The sequence below is a fragment of the Chelonia mydas genome, chromosome 1 (assembly GCF_015237465.2).
Source record: "Chelonia mydas isolate rCheMyd1 chromosome 1, rCheMyd1.pri.v2, whole genome shotgun sequence".
In the NCBI taxonomy this organism is placed as follows: domain Eukaryota; kingdom Metazoa; phylum Chordata; order Testudines; family Cheloniidae; genus Chelonia; species Chelonia mydas.
The window spans coordinates 11,780,213-11,801,526 of record NC_057849.1 but is presented as its reverse complement, the minus strand read 5'-3'; the positions used below and the strand labels follow the sequence as shown (position 1 = coordinate 11,801,526).

General features: G+C 46.6%; 1 protein-coding gene across 1 annotated transcript in view; it reads right to left on the bottom strand.

Annotated features, from left to right (window-relative positions):
- RNF169 (ring finger protein 169) overlaps positions 1–19,526 on the bottom strand; it is a 49,981-nt gene extending 30,455 nt beyond the window's left edge. Inside the window, exon 1 of the mRNA XM_037889827.1 lies at positions 19,205–19,526. Coding sequence (XP_037745755.1) covers positions 19,205–19,526 — 322 coding nt within the window. The remainder of the gene's footprint in view (positions 1–19,204) is intronic.
- Positions 19,527–21,314: the final 1,788 nt, after the last annotated feature.

Sequence of the window (21,314 nt, the reverse complement as noted above, 5' to 3'; positions counted from 1 at the left end):
GAGCTTTCGTGAGCTACAGCTCACTTCATCGGATGCATAGCATATCGTGGAAACTGCAGAAGACATTATATACACACAGAGACCATGAAACAAAACTTCCTCCCACCTCACTCTATCCTTATTCCTATACGTCTCTTGCTTCCATTTAAACAAAGCTATTAATCGAAACATATTTTCTAAATTTTGTTTAAATGATCTGTTACATTTATCAATATATCTATGAGATCTACATTCCATTCACCTACACAAACATTTTGCAGTGTGAACTTCTCAATTAGCTGTCTTATTAACTATAATTAGAAAACAGAGCTTGTATTTTGTTTGCAATGCACTGAGTAACTTCAGCATTCTTAAGTCTCACACAATTTATTCAACTCTTTCCTGAGTACACTAAAACAAAACTAAAGAAATAGAAACAAAACCAAGTTTATCATATTGGTGAACAGTCACTTTTAAGGTTCCACAGCAGTAGGTTGTGTTACTCTATTAAGTTCCTAATGTCAGCTTAGAAGTCCCCACCCACTTTTATACAGCACAAGTCTGGACCAGTTACACTCTAGAGTCAGAGAAATTTTTAAGAGGAATCCAAAAGAGCAAGCAACCTGAAAAAAACAAACATGTTTCATACCCATGATGCAGCATTAATACAGGCAAGCTAGGCCTATTTTATATAAAATTTATGGGGTTAGTTTTTTTTGTTCTATAATTTTGTTCAACCATCCCCAACCTCCACCAAAAAAAAAAAGGGGGGGGGGAGGGGAGAGAGAGTAAAAGGTTTTATGAAATGAAACAAAACCACAAACCATGTAAGTCAGTTTTTAAGCAGATTTATTCCTCAAACGTAAGAGGGCATCCTTATAGTCCAAAATGAAAAGTTCACAACTGTGTAACTAACTTAAAAGAAAACAACAACAGAGTCTCCAGCCTACTAACTAGTGAGGTCCTACCACTCTTTTGTGCCTGCTTTTCAGTATCAATATCTACATCAACTTACTTGCTTTACAGTCACTTGCCTATCACAAAATTTCAGCCATGCTAAAAACACACACTCAACTGATAGAGAGCTGGCTGGACAGTACAGGCATTGTAAAAGTTGAAAAATTTTGAATTCAACTCTTGTCTTCCATGACTTAGCTTTCATGATTTTCCAACATTCTGATACAACAAAAACACAAGACAACCTCCTTCAGAAGGGTGAATTTGGTGTATACATTTGGAGCTTCAATTTTAAATACTAGAAAGAAGGAACCAGTATTGCCAACACCAAAAGGTTCATAAAGCATGAGATGAGAATTTCAGAAATAAATGTTGGGTTCATTTTTATTTGTCCTTCTGGTCTTTCTGCCTTTAGGGAGCAAAGGGTCAAGCTTTTCTGGTCAACCATTAATTGTATAAACTTACTTTGCTTTTTTAAATTAAAGCTGAAATTTCTTCTTAGTCCCATGACTTCAAGAGTTATGATGCTAGAAAAATATGAGACTTATGATAGCTTCACTAGCATTGACAATTCCATCCCCCAAGTTTCATCCTCTCCTCAACCTAACAGCTTTGTATTTGGGACGAGTCACATGGGCTAAAGTAATGGAAAAGTTCCAGAGCTGCTCCAAACCGTTTTTCAATTGTGTCCTTAAGCAGCTCCAGTTCTTTGTTGTTAATTTTAATAAAGCCAGATTTCTGCTGAGATGGCGTTGCAACAGTGGAACCTGTAATATGCCTAAAACAACCTTCATTTCAACATTTAGGACTTGTCTTTAAAAAAAAGAAAAATTAAAAAAACCATGAGTTGCACCAGTATAACTAAAAACATGATGCTAACCATTTCAACTAAACTGGTACAACTCTGGGTGTAGACATTCTTACATCATCTTATAATCTTCTTACACTGGTTTAGCAACCCAATATAAGTGAGGTTTAAACTGACATAAGAATATCCACACAAAGTTACACTGGTTTAGTAAGTTGGTTTAACATCAAACGGCTGAAACTGTGTGTGCATATGGGCTCTGTAGATCCCTTACTATGTAAAACACATTGTGTGTTATGAACGAAGTCCTTATACCTAATGTATTCACCACACTTATGATATCTGGAGTCAAATACAGACAGACATGGGGCCGGACTCTTAGCCACAAGTAGCTGTAAAGCCAGTTTAACTAGCCAGCTAAGGATTCCCCGGCACTATGGAATCCCCACGTGGTGCAGAGCCAGTATAATCAGCTTTTCACCCTCTGTCATTGGTTCCTGTGTAGGGGCACAGCGATACCTGGCGGCTCTTTGGGTCTCCTAACAGATGTGCAGAGCAGCTGTAAGTTGTGAAAGAGGCAGAAGCTGCCCCCGCAAACAGCCCCAGGACAAGGTGTGGATGGACATAATACTGGCATAGTCACTTTTGCCATCCCTACATACACACCCCACTTGGTTCCAAGCACAGCTCAGACAAAGCCACTAATTTAGTTCTCAGTCTCACAAAGTATCTACAGCTGAGTTGCATCATATGCGCATTTAACTTACGCAAATTCAACTATGTGTGCTTTGCCAAAAACAAAAAAAGATACTTGTAAATAGTGCGGGCGATTCCGCCCACCATTACACTCAATGAGCGTGAGTGAGCGTGAGATGGGAGATGTGAATCTGCTGTTCCCTCAGTCGGTCTCAGTTCCCACGTGCCTCTCATAGTGTGAGCATCTTGCCCTGCTGAGTGTGATTCTAGTGTTTAAAGATACTTATTTTTTGTACATGGCCCCTAAACGCAAGCCAACTACTTCATCTGGTGCTCAACTGAAGAAACAAGTGATCTGTTCCAACGCTGGAGGAAAAACTGGCTGTGTTGGATTTATTGAGAGACGGTATGTCGGTCTCCAATGTGGCGCGTAAAAATGGCCACAACGAATCTAGCATCCATGCCATCAAGATTTGAGAGAGAGAAATTCGTCAAGCTGTGGCATCAAGTGCTCCAATAACTGTTAAGGCGACAAGCCAGATGCGTGATAAGACTTTAGTGAAGAATGAAAAGGCATTAAACTTATGGCTGGAAGACAAACTGTAAACGTGTGCTCATTGATGGCAACACATTGCGAGAAAAGGCTCTTAGCCTCTACGCACTGTTCAAACCTCCCAAAGAGGGACAGCTTTCTGATGAGAAGGAATTCAAAGCCAGCCAAGGTGGGCTTAACAGTTTTAGGAACCGCTTCAACCTCAAAAACGTGCAGACTACTGGTGAAACTCCATTTGCCAATGAAGAGGCAGCAAAAGCCTACCCCGAACAATTGAAGAAAATCATAGAAGAAAAGGGCTATCTTCTGGAACAAGTTTTTAATGCTGACGAGATTGGGCTCATCTAGAAAAAAAAAGCCCAACCGCACTTACATTTCAAAATCAGAAAGACAAGCCCATGGCTTTAAAGCAGCTAAAGACCATGTGACTGTGTTGTTTTGTGGCAATGTGGCTGGGCATTTAATAAAGCTGGGCTTGCTCTACAGGGCTGCAAATCCCCGAGCCCTAAAAGGCAAGAACAAAAATCTCCTATCTGTGTTCTGGCAAATAAATAAAAATGCTTGGGTGACGGCAGCATTTCTGGATTTTCTGGATTATTTCTGGGTTGGTTCCACAAGTGTTTCATTCCAGAGGTCAAGCGGTACCTCAGAGAGAAAGGACTTGACTTTAAAGTGTTGCTGATCGTAGACAATGCTCCTGGCCACCCTGAGGCACTCCAGTTTGCGCATAATGATGTTGAAGTCGTCTTTCTCCCCCCCAATACCACCTCCATCCTCCAACCTCTCAACCAAGGCGTGATTCACTGTTTTAAGGCCACGTACACGAGGCTTACATCTCACAGATACATAGCGCTATGGATGCTGATCCCAGTCTTAATGTGATGGAGCGTTGGAAGTCCTTCAACATCGCTGATTGCATCACTTATATTAAACAGGCAATGGATGCAATCAAGCCTGAAACAGTCAATGCATGTTGGCGAAACCTATGGAAAGAACGTGTGAATGATTTTAAGGGTTTCCCGACCACTGACAAAGTGAAACGCATTGTTCAGGTGGCCAGGCAAGTGGGTGGTGATGGCTTCGTCGACATCCTTGAGGAAGAAATTGAAGAATTAATTGAGAGCCATAGAGACACAATGACTAATGAAGAGTTAGAGGAACTGATAAAATAGTCTACAGAAGATGAAGACGACGACGACAAACAGGAAGAGCCAGCAAGATGGAATCTTCATAAATTTGCTGAAGTGTTACAAGCAGCGAAACACTTGAATGATTTCTGAATATGATCCCTCTGTGGAACGAAGCCTCAAAATCACACGTAGTATTACAGACGATTTGAGACCATATCAAGAAGTGTTTGAGCAGCTCAAGAGACAACAGCGACAGCTGCCGATCACTTCAAGGAAAAACAACCAGCAGCAGATGAGCCTATGCAATCAACTTCTTGAGCTGAACCAGAGCCACCCACTTCATCTACGACTCGCTCTCCGTCACCTCCGTCTCCTGGATCGACATCAAGCCCTGATGACCCCCTGTAATTACCCCCCGTATTTAAAAACACAGTATTGTAAAATTATATTTAGCATATGTACTCTATTATATACTGTACATTACTGTGTACTTTATACATATTACTGTACAGGGTTGTACAGTATACACAAAACCATGTGCAGTATACTGTACTTTATGGGTGATTTAAGGGATTTTCAAGGGTAATTTTGACTATACGTGATTTTCGCTTACGCGCTGACTTTAGAACCTAACCCCCATGTAAGATGCGACTCCACTGTGTTGGGAAGTTGGGCAATAATCTTCTCCCCCCTTAAATGAGACCGACCAGGGAAGAATTCATTTTTAAACTTTCTGAATGTGCTTTAGAACTCTATTAGATTACTACTTACATAATAAGGCTTAGTGTGCTGAATCACCATACGTTACAGATTTAGGAAGACTGATCCCCCCTCCCATTTTACTTTTGTTGTATGAAAAATGGCAAAGACCTCCATGTCACACTCTTCTCTACATTCTTGGATGACAGCTTCAGCCATCTGGACCCTGTATTCTGTGGCTATTTTTTCAGACACAGAATCAATATTAAGAAGGAAAGCATTCTTTCCTGTACAGATGTTTGTAGACATTATCAGATAATTTCTTATCTTTAGCCAATCATCTTGCATTACTGTCAATACTGATTCTTTAACTTCTTTAATTTTTCCTTTATTCCCTCACTTTCAGTATGGGGCAGTGGAAGTTTAAATCTGTCTGGATGTGTATCCAGGATGATGTCCTTCACATGTTTCTTTAAATTCTCACTTAGTCTGTGCTATGTTAATGTCAATGTAGTTGGCCTAAAAGTTCAAGAAATTGCCTTTCAGTTGTTTTACTACAATCCCTGATTTCTGTTTACACAAGCAGTGGCAAAGATAAGAGGGAACCAGCAGAAACTGCTTCTGAATCAAACTGATGTCTGAGAGCTGCCAGAAGAGCTGGAATGAGGACTTAACTATCATTGTGGTAACACTTTGATGGCTATGATAGAATCAAAAGTATATGGGATCAAACTCAATGATCTGCACTTTTATTTCAACAAAGTTTCATTCAATAGCATATTTGACCTGGAAGAAGCCAAATACACAGATTTTCTGCACTAATTGAGATGACTGTACATACTTTCTATCTTGTTACTTAACACTGAGATTTTACTTCAGAATAATTCAGTTTTTGTAACTTCAGTCTGTTCAATCACTCATAACCTATCACTTTTCAACTTTTGGTATGTTGAGTCAGATAAATTCACACACACATTTGGTGGTCACCAGTCGCTTGTTTGGTATTGATCAGCAGCTTTCACATTTATTAGAGTTAGAATGAGAAACAGACACCTAGTACATTCAAAAATGTGAAGACTGAAAAATAAGATGAACTAGCTAGCTTTATATGGAAACATCATCAGATGCCCTGTTCATCTTCCAGAAGCTCCTACATTCTGCTAAACCAATTCCATCTTACAAGTTCATAACTTCATCCACTCAGTTAATCCCGCTCCCTGGGCACGCTCCTCTCTCTTTGAGCATTTAGAGCATGTCTTCACCAGCAACATTAGAGCTCTCCCAGCACTATAAAAAAAAAACCTACCTCCAGTAGGGGAATAGCTCCCAGCGCTGATGCACTGTCTACACTGGCACTTTACAGTGCTGAAACTTGCAGTGCTCGGGGTGGGTTGGGGGGGGGGGGGAGTGTTTTTTCACACCCCTGAGCGAGAAACTTGCAGCGCTGTAAAGTGCCAGTGTAGACAAGCCCTCAGACCACTGTCACTCTTGGTTTCCTGGTAGACATCATAAAAACTTTGAGGGTCTCCCTGCTTCCCTTTTTACATTTTAAAGTAGAAAATGTTTTCATTCACAGACAGAGGCTAGTGCTTTTAAATATAAATTATGTTTATGTAAATATTTCAGTGATACAGAGGTGCAGAAATGGGGGCAGGAAGGAAGGAAGCCCTGATAAAACCTATTTATTCTTTTATCTTCAGAAAAAGAAGAAGTTTTTCACAACCTTCAAAAGATTTAAGGATGTGAACATTGAGTAGCGAAAGGAATTCCTTAGAACAATCCAAGGAATATAACTAGAAGCTAAGGACAGAAATTAAGAAAATTTAGGCTGAAAAAAAAAAAAAAAAAAAAAAAAAAAAAAAAAAAAAAAAAAGAGCAGTAATTTCTTCCTGAAAGTGAGATCTAGTAAGTAGTCTGCTCTCTCAAAGAGAGTGGTGGAAATTCCATTATTTAACTAGACTGGGCAAAGCACTAGAGAATGCACTGCAGGGAAGAATCCTGCAATGCCAGAAAGAGAGAGACTAGATGATCTAGTAAGTCTTTTCCATCCCTATGATAGTAAGGATTGTCTTCGAGAGTGGAATTCATTTCTCAAACCTTAGCAAACACTAACATTATCTTAAGGTTTGGACAATTTACGTGATATAATATCCCCACAGCCGTCCCAAAACATGTAGGCAGTAGAATATACTAATTCCCAGGAGTCAGACCTGAGCAGCAGCAACCAGAGCAGCACTGGGACAGAGGAAGCAGGCCATCAGAGACATAGGATGCTTTCAGAATCCCTGGCAGCAAAACTGTGAAGTATACTGAAAATGCACAAAAGAGGAATAAGGGAAGGTGTAGATGCGGATTAGGGCTGAAACAGACTTGGGAAGGAGACATACAGAAAGGTGAGGCAAAAGGCAAGCATTAAAATACAATATAATATAAAGCGGAAGCACTTTGAGTCAGCAGTGGAGGAGCATATTAGCCGAGGCATCCAAACAGAAGGATTCATATATTTCAAGGCCAAATGGGACTTTGTAATAATCTCCAAAATCATCGGCCTGCTAAAACTTAATAATAGCTAGGCAGCAAGTATGGTGAGACTGCTGCCTATCATGCTGACCAATACTGTCTCATTGTTTCCTTCTACTGCCCCATGTGTCAGTATCCACCTGTTGTCTGTTTTCTGATTGCAAACTCTTTGTGGCAGGTACTATGTCTCTTTGTTCTGTGTTTGTACAGTGGGGGGCAGAGTGGGGTCCTGGTCTCTACGTAGGGTTCACAGGTGCTACTGAAATACAAATAATCTACTCCGACCTCCTGCAAAACATGAACCATAGAATTTCACTTAGTGGTTCCTGCTTCCAGCCTAATAACTTGCAGCTTAACAAGATCATGCATTTTAGAAAGACTTCCTATCTCCATTTAAAGACTGCAAGTGCTGAAGAATTTACCACATGCCTTGGTAATCTGTTCCTATAGTTAATTAGGGAGATGATGGTAGAAGGGATGATTCATGGGGGAAACAAATGTAACTAATAAGATTAGTACCTTTATGTTTTGCTCACATCTGCGTATTAGGATTTGTCTGGCTTGTGTTTTTAGATTATAAATTCTTCAGGGTAGGGACCTTGTTTTATGTGTGGGTACAGCATCTCACATAAAGGGGCCTCAATCCTCACTGGGGCATTAGGGTGCTGCCACATAATTTAATATTTGCATTATTACCAGTGAGTTAACAACAAGTCCCCTTAAATTGCAATGCTAGATGCAGGCCTAAACTGTATCTAAATTATTGTTATTCATTTTTACTATGGCAAATATTAGACAGCATAATGACATTATCTCTGCATGTTATGGCTAGCAGAGAGTGAGAAAGATTTCCCCAATTCAATTACCCCCATGCTAGGACAGGGAAGTCACAAACGTCCTGCTTCTTGAAGCTCTTTCATAATTAACAAGCCATTTTATGAATGACAGCAATGCACTGAATACAAACTAGCTGCCAGATTCATGAAGGCCTACTAGAACTGGGGGTAAGCTTCAATTTGTAAAGAGATATTCCTCCTACCTAGAGCGGCTTTGTTTCATTGTTTGAATGCAGTGGGAATAAAATAGGCCCCCACCTTATAAAAGACACACAGAGCCCTGAGCAATTCTCAAGTGCTTGTGTGGAGAGGGAAAGGAAGGGGTTTAATTTAGTGTGTGTGTGGGGGGGGGGGGGGGGTGGATGGCTAAAACTGTAGTTTGAGTTATAGATAACTATTTTCATTCTCATACATTTTTGCTGCTAATTGTTCTAGCTTCAGCTGTCCCAATCTCTGCTGGTCAACAGAATGAGGCACCAAATGCTGTCTTCAGCAAGGAGTCATTGCCACTCGTACAGCAACTCCCTCCTTCTGTCAGTCTCCTACCCCTTTACTATGGTTCTATCCCCCGCTTCACATTGTTTGAGCTAAAAAGAAAAGGAGTACTTGTGGCACCTTAGAGACTAACCAGTTTATTTGAGCATGAGCTTTCGTGAGCTACAGCTCACTTCATCGGATGCATAGCATATCGTGGAAACTGCAGAAGACATTATATACACACAGAGACCATGAAACAAAACTTCATGGTCTCTGTGTGTATATAATGTCTTCTGCAGTTTCCACGATATGCTATGCATCCGATGAAGTGAGCTGTAGCTCACGAAAGCTCATGCTCAAATAAACTGGTTAGTCTCTAAGGTGCCACAAGTACTCCTTTTCTTTTTACGAATACAGACTAACACGGCTGTTACTCTGAAACCTGTCATTGTTTGAGCTGTTTCTCCCACTGGGTCCTTGTCTATCCTGGGAAATGGACCGTTTAGAGCAGTGGTTTTCAACCTTTTTTCATTTGCAGACCCCCTAAAAAATTTCAAATGGAGCTGCGGACCCCTTTGGAAATCTTAGGCATAGTCTGTGGATCATAGAATACCAGGGCTGGAAGGGACCTCAGGAGGTCATCTAGTCCAACTCCCTGCTCAAAGCGGGACCGATCCCCAATTAAATCAGCCCAGCCAGGGCTTTGTCAAGCCTGACCTTAAAAACTTCAAAAGAAGGAGATTCCACCACCTCCCTAGGTAACGCATTCCAGTACTTCACCACCCTTCTAGTGAAAAAGCTTTTTCTAATATCCAACCTAAACCTCCCCCACTGCAACTTGAGACCATTACTCCTCGTTCTGTCATCTGCTACCACTGAGAACAGTCTCGATCCATCCTCTTTGGAACCCCCTTTCAGGTAGTTGAAAGCAGCTATCAAATCCCCCCTCATTCTTCTCTTCCGCAGACTAAACAATCCCAGTTCCCTCAGCCTCTCCTCATAACTCATGTGTTCCAATCCCCTAATCATTTTTGTTGCCCTCCGCTGGACGTTTTCCAATTTTTTCACATCCTTCTTGTAGTGTGGGGCCCAAAACTGGACACAGTACTCCAGATGAGGCCTCACCAATGTCGAATAGAGGGGAACGATCACGTCCCTCAATCTGCTGGCAATGCCCCTACTTATACAGCCCAAAATGCCGTTAGCATTCTTGGCAACAAGGGCACACTATTGACTCATATCCAGATTCTTATCCACTGTAACCCCTAGGTCCTTTTCTGCAGAACTGCTGCCTAGCCATTCGGTCCCTAGTCTGTAGCAGTGCATGGGTTTCTTCCATCCTAAATGCAGGACTCTGCATTTGTCCTTGTTGAACCTCACCAGATTTCTTTTGGCCCATTTCTCTAATTTGTCTAGGCCCCTCTGTATCCTATCCCTACCCTCCAGCGTATCTACCTCTCCTCCCAGTTTAGTGTCATCTGCAAACTTGCTGAGGGTACAATCCACGCCATCCTCCAGATCATTAATGAAGATATTGAACAAAACCGGCCCCAGGACCGACCCTTGGGGCACTCCACTTGATACTGGCTGCCAACTAGACATGGAGCCATTGATCACTACCCAGCTTTCTATCCACCTTATAGTCCATTCATCCAGCCCAAACTTCTTTAACTTGCTGGCAAGAATACCGTGGAAGACCATGTCAAAAGCTTTGCTAAAGTCAAAGAACAACATGTCCACTGCTTTCCCCTCATCCACAGAGCCAGTTATCTCGTCATCGAAGGCAATTAGATTAGTCAGGCATGACTTGCCCTTGGTGAATCCATGCTGACTGTTCCTGATCACTTTCCTCTCCTCTAGGTGCTTCAGAATTGATTCCTTGAGGACCTGCTCCATGATTTTTCCAGGGACTGAGGTGAGGCAGACTGGCCTGTAGTTCCCCGGATCCTCCTCCTTCCCTTTTTTAAAAGGTGGGCACTACATTAGCCTTTTTCCAGTTGTCCGGGTCCTCCCCTGATCGCCATGAGTTTTCAAAGATAACGGCCAATGGCTCTGCAATCACAGTCGCCAACTTCTTTAGCACTCTCAGATGCAGCACATCCGGCCCCATGGATTTGTGGACATCCAGCTTTTCTAAATAGTCCCGAACCACTTCTGTCTCCACAGAGGGCTGGTCACCTCCTCCCCATGCTGTGCTGCCCAGTGCAGTAGTCTGGGAGCTGACCTTGTTCGTGAAGACAGAGGCAAAAAAAGCATTGTGTACATTAGCTTTTTCCACATCCTCTGTCACTAGGTTGCCTCCCTCATTCAGTAAGGGGCCCACACTTTCCTTGACTTTCTTCTTGTTGCTAACATACCTGAAGAAACCCTTCTTGTTACTCTGAACATCTCTTGCTAGCTGCAACTCCAGGTGTGATTCGGCCTTCCTGATTTCACTCCTGCATGCCTGAGCAATATTTTTATACTCTTCCCTGGTCATTTGTCCAATCTTCCACTTCTTGTAAGCTTCTTTTTTGTGTTTAAGATAAACAAAGATTTCACTGTTTAGCCAAGCTGGTTGCCTGCCATATTTACTATTCTTTCTACACATCAGGATGGTTTCTCCCTGTAACCTCAATAAGGATTCTTTAAAATACAGCCAGCTCTCCTGGACTCCTTTCCCCCTCATGTTATTCTCCCATCAGTTCCCTGAGGGAGTCAAAGTCTGCTTTTCTGAAGTCCAGGGTCCGTATTCTGCTGCTCTCCTTTCTTCCTTGTGTCAGGATCCTGAATTCGACCATCTCATGGTCACTGCCTCCCAGGTTCCCATCCACTTTTGCTTCCCCTACTAATTCTTCCCGGTTTGTGAGCAGCAGGTCAAGAAGAGCTCTGCCCCTAGTTGGTTCCTCCAGCACTTGCACCAGGAAATTGTCCCCTACACTTTCCAAAAACTTCCTGGATTGTCTGTGCACCGCTGTATTGCTCTCCCAGCAGATATCAGGGTGACTGAAGTCTCCCATGAGAACCAGGGCCTGCGATCTAGTAACTTCCGTGAGTTGCCAGAAAAAAGCCTCGTCCACTTCATCCCCCTGGTCCGGTGGTCTATAGCAGACTCCCACCACGACATCACCTTTGTTGCTCACACTTCTAAATTTAATCCAGAGACTCAGGTTTTTCTGCAGTTTCATACTGGAGCTCTGAGCATTCGTACTGCTCCCTTACATACAGTGCAACTCCCCCACCTTTTCTGTCCTGCCTGTCCTTCCTTAACAGTTTATATCCATCCATGACAGTACTCCAGTCATGTGAGTTATCCCACCAAGTATCTGTTATTTCAATTACATCATAATTCCTTGACCGTGCCAGGACTTCCAGTTCTCCCTGCTTGTTTCCCAGGCTTCTTGCATTTTCATATAGGCACTTGAGATAACTTGCTGATCGTCCCTCTTTCTCAGTATGAGGCAGGAGCCCTCCCCTCTCACACTCTCCTGCTCGTGTTTCCTCCTGGTATCCCACATCCCCACTTACCTCAGGGCTTTGATCTCCTTCCCCCGGTGAACCTAGTTTAAAGCCCTCCTCACTAGTTTAGCCAGCCTGCTTGCGAAGATGCTTTTCCCTCTCTTCATTAGGTGGAGCCCGTCTCTGCCTAGCATTCCTCCTTCTTGGAACACCATCCCATGGTCAAAGAATCCAAAGCCTTCTCTCTGACACCACCTGCGTAGCCATTCAGGGGTCCATGGACCACAGGTTGAAAACCACTGTTCTATGGTAATGACAACCTTTTGAAGAGCCTTAAGACAATCTGCAGACCCCTAGGTTGAAAAGCACTGCGGTAGACAGAAGCCATACTAACAAATCAAATATTAACTATTATTTGGCCTTTGTATGAACAAGACCATTCATGTTTAAAGCACATTAACTGGACAGGGTAGTTGAGGTAAAATGTTTTCAAGCTACCTATTTTTCTAGTCTATACAAGGACACTAAGGGCAAAACTGTGTTTAACATCATTCTTATTAACACACTTTCTAACAGGATGCACTTGCCCAGCATAGACAAGATCTGTGTTTTTGCCTCTCACTTGTCTCCCTTCTTACACAGGATCATATGTTTCTTTGCCGCCATCCCCACTGCCACCATCAGTGCTCTCACAAAAGCAGAAGCACAGTGAAACTGACATGATCCTCATATATTTTACTGTGCAGAGGGCTTTGTGTCTGGATTTCTTCTGTTGACAGTCAGCCTTGGGTTATGCACTCCCATTCCCTCCGCCAGACTCTTAAGGAATTTATCTTCTTTGTCTAATGGTAAAAGTTCTATTTTATTTTAGTACATGCCCAAAATTAAGTTTTGTTAAAAGGGATTCTACAAAACTTAGTTTTAGTTTCAACAACAGAACACTCCCTCACCAGCATGAGCCTCCTGGATGCTATCATCAGATTCAACAATGGAACCCTACAGACTATATACAAGAAACCCATGGATCACCATATTTATCTTCACAGACACAGGCCAGGTCTACAGTACAGAATTATTTCAGTACAACTATGTCGCTCAGAGGTGTGAAAAATTCATACCCCGAGCGATGTAGTTATATTGACCTAAGCACGGTGTAGACAGCGCTACGTCGGCAAGAGAAGCTCTCCCGCTGACATAGCTACTGCCTCTTGCGGAGGTGGATTAATTACGCTGACAGGAGAGCTCCCACTGGCGTACAGCGTCTTCCCTAAAGCGCTACAGCTGCATCAGTGCAACTGCATCAATGCAGTGTTTTAAGTGCAGACCTGCTCACATTCACCACCCCAAACACACCAAGAAATCAGTTATCTACAGCCAGGCACTCGGATACCACAGGATATGATCCATGGAGAAAGTCTGGTACACACACCTTAACACACTTAAAACTGACTTCATCAAACAAGGACACTCCACCAGAGAAATAGATTGCACCATGGAACGGGCTACCTAAATATCCAGAGAGAAGCTGCTTCAATATGGGAAAAAAAAAAAACCCAAAACAAAACCCTCTGACTGCACACCCTTAATGGTCACATACCACCCCACACTGGAATCCATACAAGGTATCATCAATGAGGACTCCATCCTGAAAGACATCTTTCCTGAACCCCCTCTTCTGGCCTAAAAACAATGCCCCAAATCTCATCATCAGAAGCAAGCTCCCCACAGATCAGGACCCACCAGTTCACAGTGGCACTAGGCCCTGCTACAACTGATGCAAAACCTGCAGACAAAATTCCAGGGCTACAGTGGTCAATATCCCCCCAACACACCTTTCAAATCCATGGGTCCTACTCATATCTATCACAACATGTGGTATACCTCAGCCAGCACACTAAATGCCCCAATAATAACATGACTGAAACCAGTCAATCACTATGCTCTCAAATGAACTTACACAGAAAAATGATAGGAGCACCGTATCACCTGTGGGTGAATATTTTTCATGGAACAATTGCTCCTCATCCTCAGGGGAGCATTATCTCCTTCTCCTGTGTTTTGTGCAGGACTCAATCTGGTAGACATACCATGACATGGCCTCAGATCACATCTACTGCCTCTTGCCTGTAGGACCTGATCCTACTTTGTGAATCCTACAGAGGCTTAGGCTTGAGTTCAGCATGGAGTGCTCAGGAATTTCAGGACTGAGGTGGCTGTGTACATTCCCAGTAGCAGAAATTTAGGCACCATGGGAATTTAGTCACCTACCAGGTTAGGCAGCAGCTGAGCAGGAGTTATGAAAATCTAAATTTTGGATGTAGGCATCTAAAGTGGCAGTTAGGCACTTAGTTTCCCTCGTGAATCCCACCCCAAAGTCCTGTCTACATTATTTTAAATAAAAAGAAAAGAAAGCTACAGCTCACTTATGAAGTGAGCTGTAGCTCACGAAAGCTTATGCTCAAATAAATTGGTTAGTCTCTTAAGGTGCCACAAATACTCCTTTTCTTTTTGCGAATACAGACTAACATGGCTGTTACTCTGAAAGCTGTCATTATTTTAAATGGTTTAAGAGTGATAGCCGTGTTTGTTTTTGCTGATAGTGGTAGCCGTGTTAGTTTGTATCAGTAGACACTCAAGGTGGAATATCATATTATGAAGATCTACACAATCTACTCTAACAATATTGACATATCACTGAGTTAACACCCACTGCAAGGCAGAGGGCAGTTCACACCTCAGAGCTACCCTTTCAGGTACATTGCAGACAACACTGCAACAACTACTCTTGGGTTTCATTTTGAATGTTTTCTACACAACCAAGACAGCTAACAATTTACTTATCTTTTAAAGGGCGGGGGTGGGGGTGGGAGGGGGAGGGTAGAAGAGATTTAAGAACAGTCTACAGGTTCGTCCACGCCTTTAACTCAGGGGACATGGACTGAAGCTCTACTGCTGATGCTCAAGCAGTGGAGATACGCAGCTACAGGCTACAACTAGAGTTAGCAAAACTCATCAACTGGATTAGCAGAATGAATGGATTAGCAATCACTTGTCGTATGTTGTTTCACAGCAGAGCATACTAACTCAAAATAACTGCTGCAATGAAGACAAACCTTATGTTAATGTTTGAGAATGAGAAAGTGAAACTAGCTAATCTGTAATCTGTTTACACTGTCCAGTCTCCAGAGGGTAAACATCAGTATTAATGGTGCATGGCTAATGAAAAAGCATGAGTGGTGAAGAGTTAATTTTTTAAATGATCAAGTGTTATAGCTACAACTTTTAGAAGAAAGTTGTTTGTAGTGAGTGTTCCCTCAACTGTGTTGCCTGCTTTACAGATAGACAAGGAATCAGCCAAAAGAAGTGATGAATTTAGTGCTAGTAAATATTTTGCCAAGAAGAGACTCCCTTTGGCACAAAACTTTTCTCTTTTCCTAACACCATACAGATGAACTGACCTTACTTTTACCAGCTGACTAACCTGATGCCAAAGAAAATACCTCAGTAATCATTTACTTCTGGACTATATATTTTGTCAGTTACAAAATAATTCCCAATCTGCCATCTCAGTCTATAGGAAAATTTTCAATTCCTACACCCAAAATTATGGTAATGAGTTTTAAAGACTTTGCACTATTAATCTGAAGCTAAGCATATACAGAGAAGAGGAATAATACTTTATCCACCATCCCGAGACCTCAGTCTGCCTTTCATTGACTTTTCTAAAATAAATTCATGTTGTCACTATTTGTTGACTAAAACAGCCAAAAGATATTTTAATACAGTAGTTATTTTATTTCCTTTCACTCTTCTCCCCTAAGAACAGACCTATTACAACTCACTACAGAGAAACTGATTAAAAGCTCAACATTGTAATAAAGTTGGTTTAAGGGAACTGCCATGTACTTACAAGCCTAATTCTAAAGTATTTTGTCTTGAGATATCACTTATCAATATCTCACACAATAACCCTGCATTCACTTCAACAGTAAGAACCACTAGTCTCTGTCTACTGCCTGCTTACATTCATAAAGTAACCTGCGTTAGGGTGCTTAAGGACCTTCCATCTAGTTTTTTTTTTGCTCTGGTTCCCCTCAGCACACACCCCAGTCAAACAACATTTAGGGTGATGGGTAAAAAAAAGTACAGCATGAGGGCAAATGCAGCTCAAGCATTATAAATGATACCTATAGTTGACACCAACTTTTCTATTTAAAAGAACCTCATAACTGGGTTCAAAAAAGAACTAGATAAATTCATGGAGGACAGATCCGTTACAGGCTATTAGCCAAGACTGACAGGAACACCACCTCATGCCTTGGGTATCCCTAAACTCCCAACTGCGAGAAGCTGGGCCTGGGCCACAGAGAATGGATCACTCGAAATTGCCCTGTTCTGTTCATTCCCTCTGAAGCATCTGCCACTGTCAGAGACAGTATACTGGGCTAGATGGCCCATTGGTCTGACCTAGTCCAGCTGTTCTTGTCAACAGGAGTCCAGTCAATTTCAAGGAGTTAAAGTAATTCTAGGTACTCCCCTTGACCCAGAGCCCACCTGTCAATGTCTGTGGTATTCGAATCACAGTGCGTTAGCAATTCATGTTTTTCTCTTCCATGTTGGTATGACGCACACAAATAAAGTGAAGAACTGATTACCTATTTAGAGGACACAGGTATAACCGATTAACTATATGATGTAGTTAAATGTAGAAATGAGAGAAGTGGCAATGCCACCTTTCCCTCTACTCTTTCAATTCACCATTTTAAGAAGTTATTCTAACATGAGCAAGTCAGCTCAAGAAAAACTGAGTTTTTTATTTGATCTTGTCTCTTGACTACAGTTGCATGGCCAACCCAGACAGTCTAAGAAGTTACCAGCTCCTGTAAAGCGACCAGCTTCAAGATGAGATGCAAGAAGCTGTATGTTAGAGTTTGCAATCCGTTCTAGTTTACTGAAAGCTTGTGTGGCCTTCAGCGTAATGGTTAATTACTGATGTGACAGGATACGTAACCCTGGATAACATATCCTCCCTCAATGCAGACCTACCATTTTTAGAAAGTCAGTCCTATCGGACAATGGCATGACTTAGGCTGAGAAGCAGTAACAAGGAGGCAATGCTAACACCAAGAAAACAATCACAATACATTATGACAACAAGGTCTTAATCCACCCAAATTAGAAGGATGGGGGCAAGAGAGTTCACACATCACTGAGTCAATGTTTCAGGCTTTCTGTAGACTGAGGCAGACAGCCTTTTATCGATTATTTATTTGGAAAGTTCACTATGCAGCTATGAAGGCTAGAATAATTTTGAAAGGCTGTGCAGAATCTGCACAATCTGAGCATATCTCTATACTGAGCCCAAAACTCAGTCACTCCAGCCCCTTTCCTATACCTCCATTCAGCAGCAGAATATCATAGAGGGGGAAAGAACCCAGTGTCCCCCATGAGCTGAGTGCCACCACACTAAGAAATGAGCTGAGCCCCAGGAGATTTAGTGCATGTAATCCCCTCATCCCCCACTGTGTGATCGTGGTGAAAATAGCCCCTTCACAGCCCCCTGGACTCAGCCCTACAATACTCAATACATGTAACCCCCACACCCCACTGTGTCACTGATCCTGGGGGGACACACCCTCCACAGCCTAGCACCCTGCCCCAGGCTGAGTCCCATGCACTCAGTGCATGTAACCCCTGCATCCCAATGTGTCACTGATCCTAGGGGTGCCACTCCACAGCCCAGCACCACTCCCCCAATGCTGAGCCCCACGCACTCAGGGCATGTAACCCCCCCCCACCGCACTGTGTGTCACCGATCCCATGGGGGGGGGGTCCCATATCCCAGTGCCCCTCCCCCCAGCTGAGCCCCGCGCACTCAGGGCATGTAAACCCCCACCCCCCGCACTGTGTGTCACCGATCCCGGGGGGGTCCCATAGCCCAGCGCGCCGCCCCCCCGGCTGAGCCCCGCGCACTCAGGGCATGTAACCCCCCTGCACTGTGTGTCACCGATCCCGGGGGGGGTCCCATAGCCCAGCGCCCCTCCCCCCGACTGAGTCCCGCGCACTCAGGGCATGTAACCCCCCCACCGCACTGTGTGTCACCGATCCCGGGGGGGGGTCCCATAGCCCAGCGCCCCTCCCCCCGGCTGAGCCCCGCGCACTCAGGGCATGTAACTCCCGCCCCCCCCCCGCACTGTGTGTCACCGATCCCGGGGGGGGTCCCATAGCCCAGCGCCCCTCCCCCCGGCTGAGCCCCGCGCACTCAGGGCATGTAACTCCCCCCCCCCCACCGCACTGTGTGTCACCGATCCCGCGGGGGGGTCCCATAGCCCAGCGCCCCTCCCCCCGGCTGAGCCCCGCGCACTCAGGGCATGTAACCCCCCCCCACCACACTGTGTGTCACCGATCCCGGGGGGGGGTCCCATAGCCCAGCGCCCCTCCCCCCGGCTGAGCCCCGCGCACTCAGGGCATGTAACCCCCCCCACCACCGCACTGTGTGTCACCGATCCCGGGGGGGGTCCCATAGCCCAGCGCCCCTCCCCCCGGCTGAGCCCCACGCACTCAGGGTATGTAACCCCCCACCCCCCGCACTGTGTGTCACCGATCCCGGGGGGGGGTCCCATAGCCCAGCGCCCCTCCCCCCGGCTGAGCCCCGCGCACTCAGGGCATGTAACCCCCCACCCCCCGCACTGTGTGTCACCGATCCGGGGGGGTCCCATAGCCCAGCGCCCCTCCCCCCGGCTGAGCCCCGCGCACTCAGGGCATGTAACCCCCCACCCCCCGCACTGTGTGTCACCGATCCGGGGGGGTCCCATAGCCCAGCGCCCCTCCCCCCGGCTGAGCCCCGCGCACTCAGGGCATGTAACCCCCCCACCGCACTGTGTGTCACCGATCCGGGGGGGTCCCATAGCCCAGCGCCCCTCCTCCCGGCTGAGCCCCGCGCACTCAGGGCATGTAACCCTCCCCCCCACCGCACTGTGTGTCACCGATCCCGGGGGGGGGGGGGTCCCATAGCCCAGCGCCCCTCCCCCCGGCTGAGCCCCGCGCACTCAGGGCATGTAACCCCCCCCCCCCCCCCCCGGCTGAGGCGAGGTTCCGGAGGCGGCCGCACCTTCGTCCGGCGCTCGCTGCTCCCCGCCTCCTCCCGCGGCGGCGGCCCCGCTCTGCTGCCGGCGGGCCCAGGTGGAGAGGCGGCTGCGGCAGAGCGGGCAGCAGAGGCCCGGGCCCTGCAGGCAGCGCTGGAAGCAGGAGCGGCAGAGCGAGTGGCGGCAGGGCGGCGTCACCGCCTCCACCAGCGCCTCCCGGCACAGCGGGCACTCCGCCCGCACCGCCGCCGCCGCCTCCTCCTCGGCCGGCGCCCGCCGCCGCCGGCCCCGCCGTCCCGGGGCCGCGGCCCGGCCGCCAGGGCCCGCCGCCGCCGCCGCCGCCGCCATCTTCTCAGCCTTGGCAGGGACTGGAGCGGAGCGTTAGGCCGCGGCGCCGCCCACCTCATCCATATTCAGCAGGGCAGGGCGGGTAATATTCATGAGCCCGCGCGGCCCCGCAGAGTGTCCCCGCCCCCTCGGGAATCGTCACCAGCCGCGGGCGCCGTGCCCCGCCCCCTCGCGTGAAGATCCCTGACGTTCCAGGCTGGTCCCGCAGGGGGCGGGGTGCGCAGCCGGCCTCCATGCCCCTCCCCCACCCGGGCCAGCCTGGTCTGCTCCCCGAGCACCCCCCCCCCACCTGGGCCAGGGATACCCCGGCTTGCTCTGCCCCCCTCCCCCAGCACCCCACTGCCCCAGCACCTCCCCCCACCTGGGCCAGGGATACCCCGGCTTGCTCTGCCCCCCTCCCCCAGCACCCCACTGCCCCAGCACCTCCCCCCACCTGGGCCAGGGATACCCCGGCTTGCTCTGCCCCACTGCCCCAGCACCTCCCCCCACCTGGGCCAGGGATACCCCATCTTGCTCTGCCCCCAAACATGCCACTGCTCCCCAAGGCCCCCCACCCACTTGGGCCAGGGATACCACAGCCTGTCCTGCCCCCCCAGCACCTCATTGCCTCCTGACCTCTCCCACTTGGGCCAGGGATATCCCAGTCTGCCCTGCTCCCAAGGACCCCACTGTTCCCCCCCCCACCACCACCATCCATACCTGGGTCAGGGTTACCCCAGCCTGTCCTGCCCCCCCAGCACCCTACTGGCCCCCTGTCCTCTTTCACCCAGGCCAGGGTTACCACAGCTTGCCCTACCCCCCAGCACCCCCCTGCTCTCCTGACCTCTCCCACCTGTACTATGGTTACACCAGTCTGCCCTACCCCACTGCCCCCCTCATGTGCTCTCTCAACCCCCCTATTGGGTTCTCCCCATTCCACCACAGGGTCTCTGCCCCAGCCTAGAGTGCAGGTGTAGGGGAAGCAGGAGCCCTGTTCCTCATTTACCCCAGAAGCAAGGGGTTGGGGGAGAGCTGGAGCAAGGGGGTTAGTGAAGCATGTAGGAGAGAGCCCAGAGGAGGGCTGGGGTGAGGGGAAGCCATGCCTATGTGGGTTGTTGTGATGAGGGTGGGAGTGAGCCCCTTGGTGAGCTTGGGGAGAAATGCAGGAAGCTTTCACCAATCCCACCTCCCTCCCCTTTAGCGACCCACTTCTCATCCTCTCTAAGCCCCACTCTTCCCCATCTCACCCCTCAGCCAGCTTTCACCTCTGCGCTCCGCTTCTGGGCTGCCAAACCCCAATACTACAGTGCTCCCTAGGAAGGGGAAACTCCCTAGGAAGGGGTACGTCTACACTACGAAATTAGGTCAATTTTATAGAAGTCGATTTTTAGGAAGCGATTTTATACAGTCGATTGTGTGTGTCCCCACTAAGTACATTAAGTTGTCGGAATGCATCCACGGTACCGTGGCTAGCGTCGACTTTTGGAGCGGTGCACTGTGGGTAGCTATCCCACAGTTCCCGCAGTCTCTGCTGCCCATTGGAATTCTGGGTTGAGCTCCCAATGCCTGATGGGGCAAAAACATTGTCACGGGTGGTTCTGGGTACACGTCGTCAGTCACCCCTCCCTCTCTCCCTCCGTGAAAGGAACGGCAGACAATCATTTTGCGTCCTTTTCCTGGATTGCCCGCACAGATGCCATAGCATTGCAAGCATGGAGCCTGCTCAGATCACTGCTGCAATTGTGAGCATTGGAAACACCTCATGCATTATCCTGCAGTATGTGCAGAAGCTGCAAAAGCAGGCAAGGA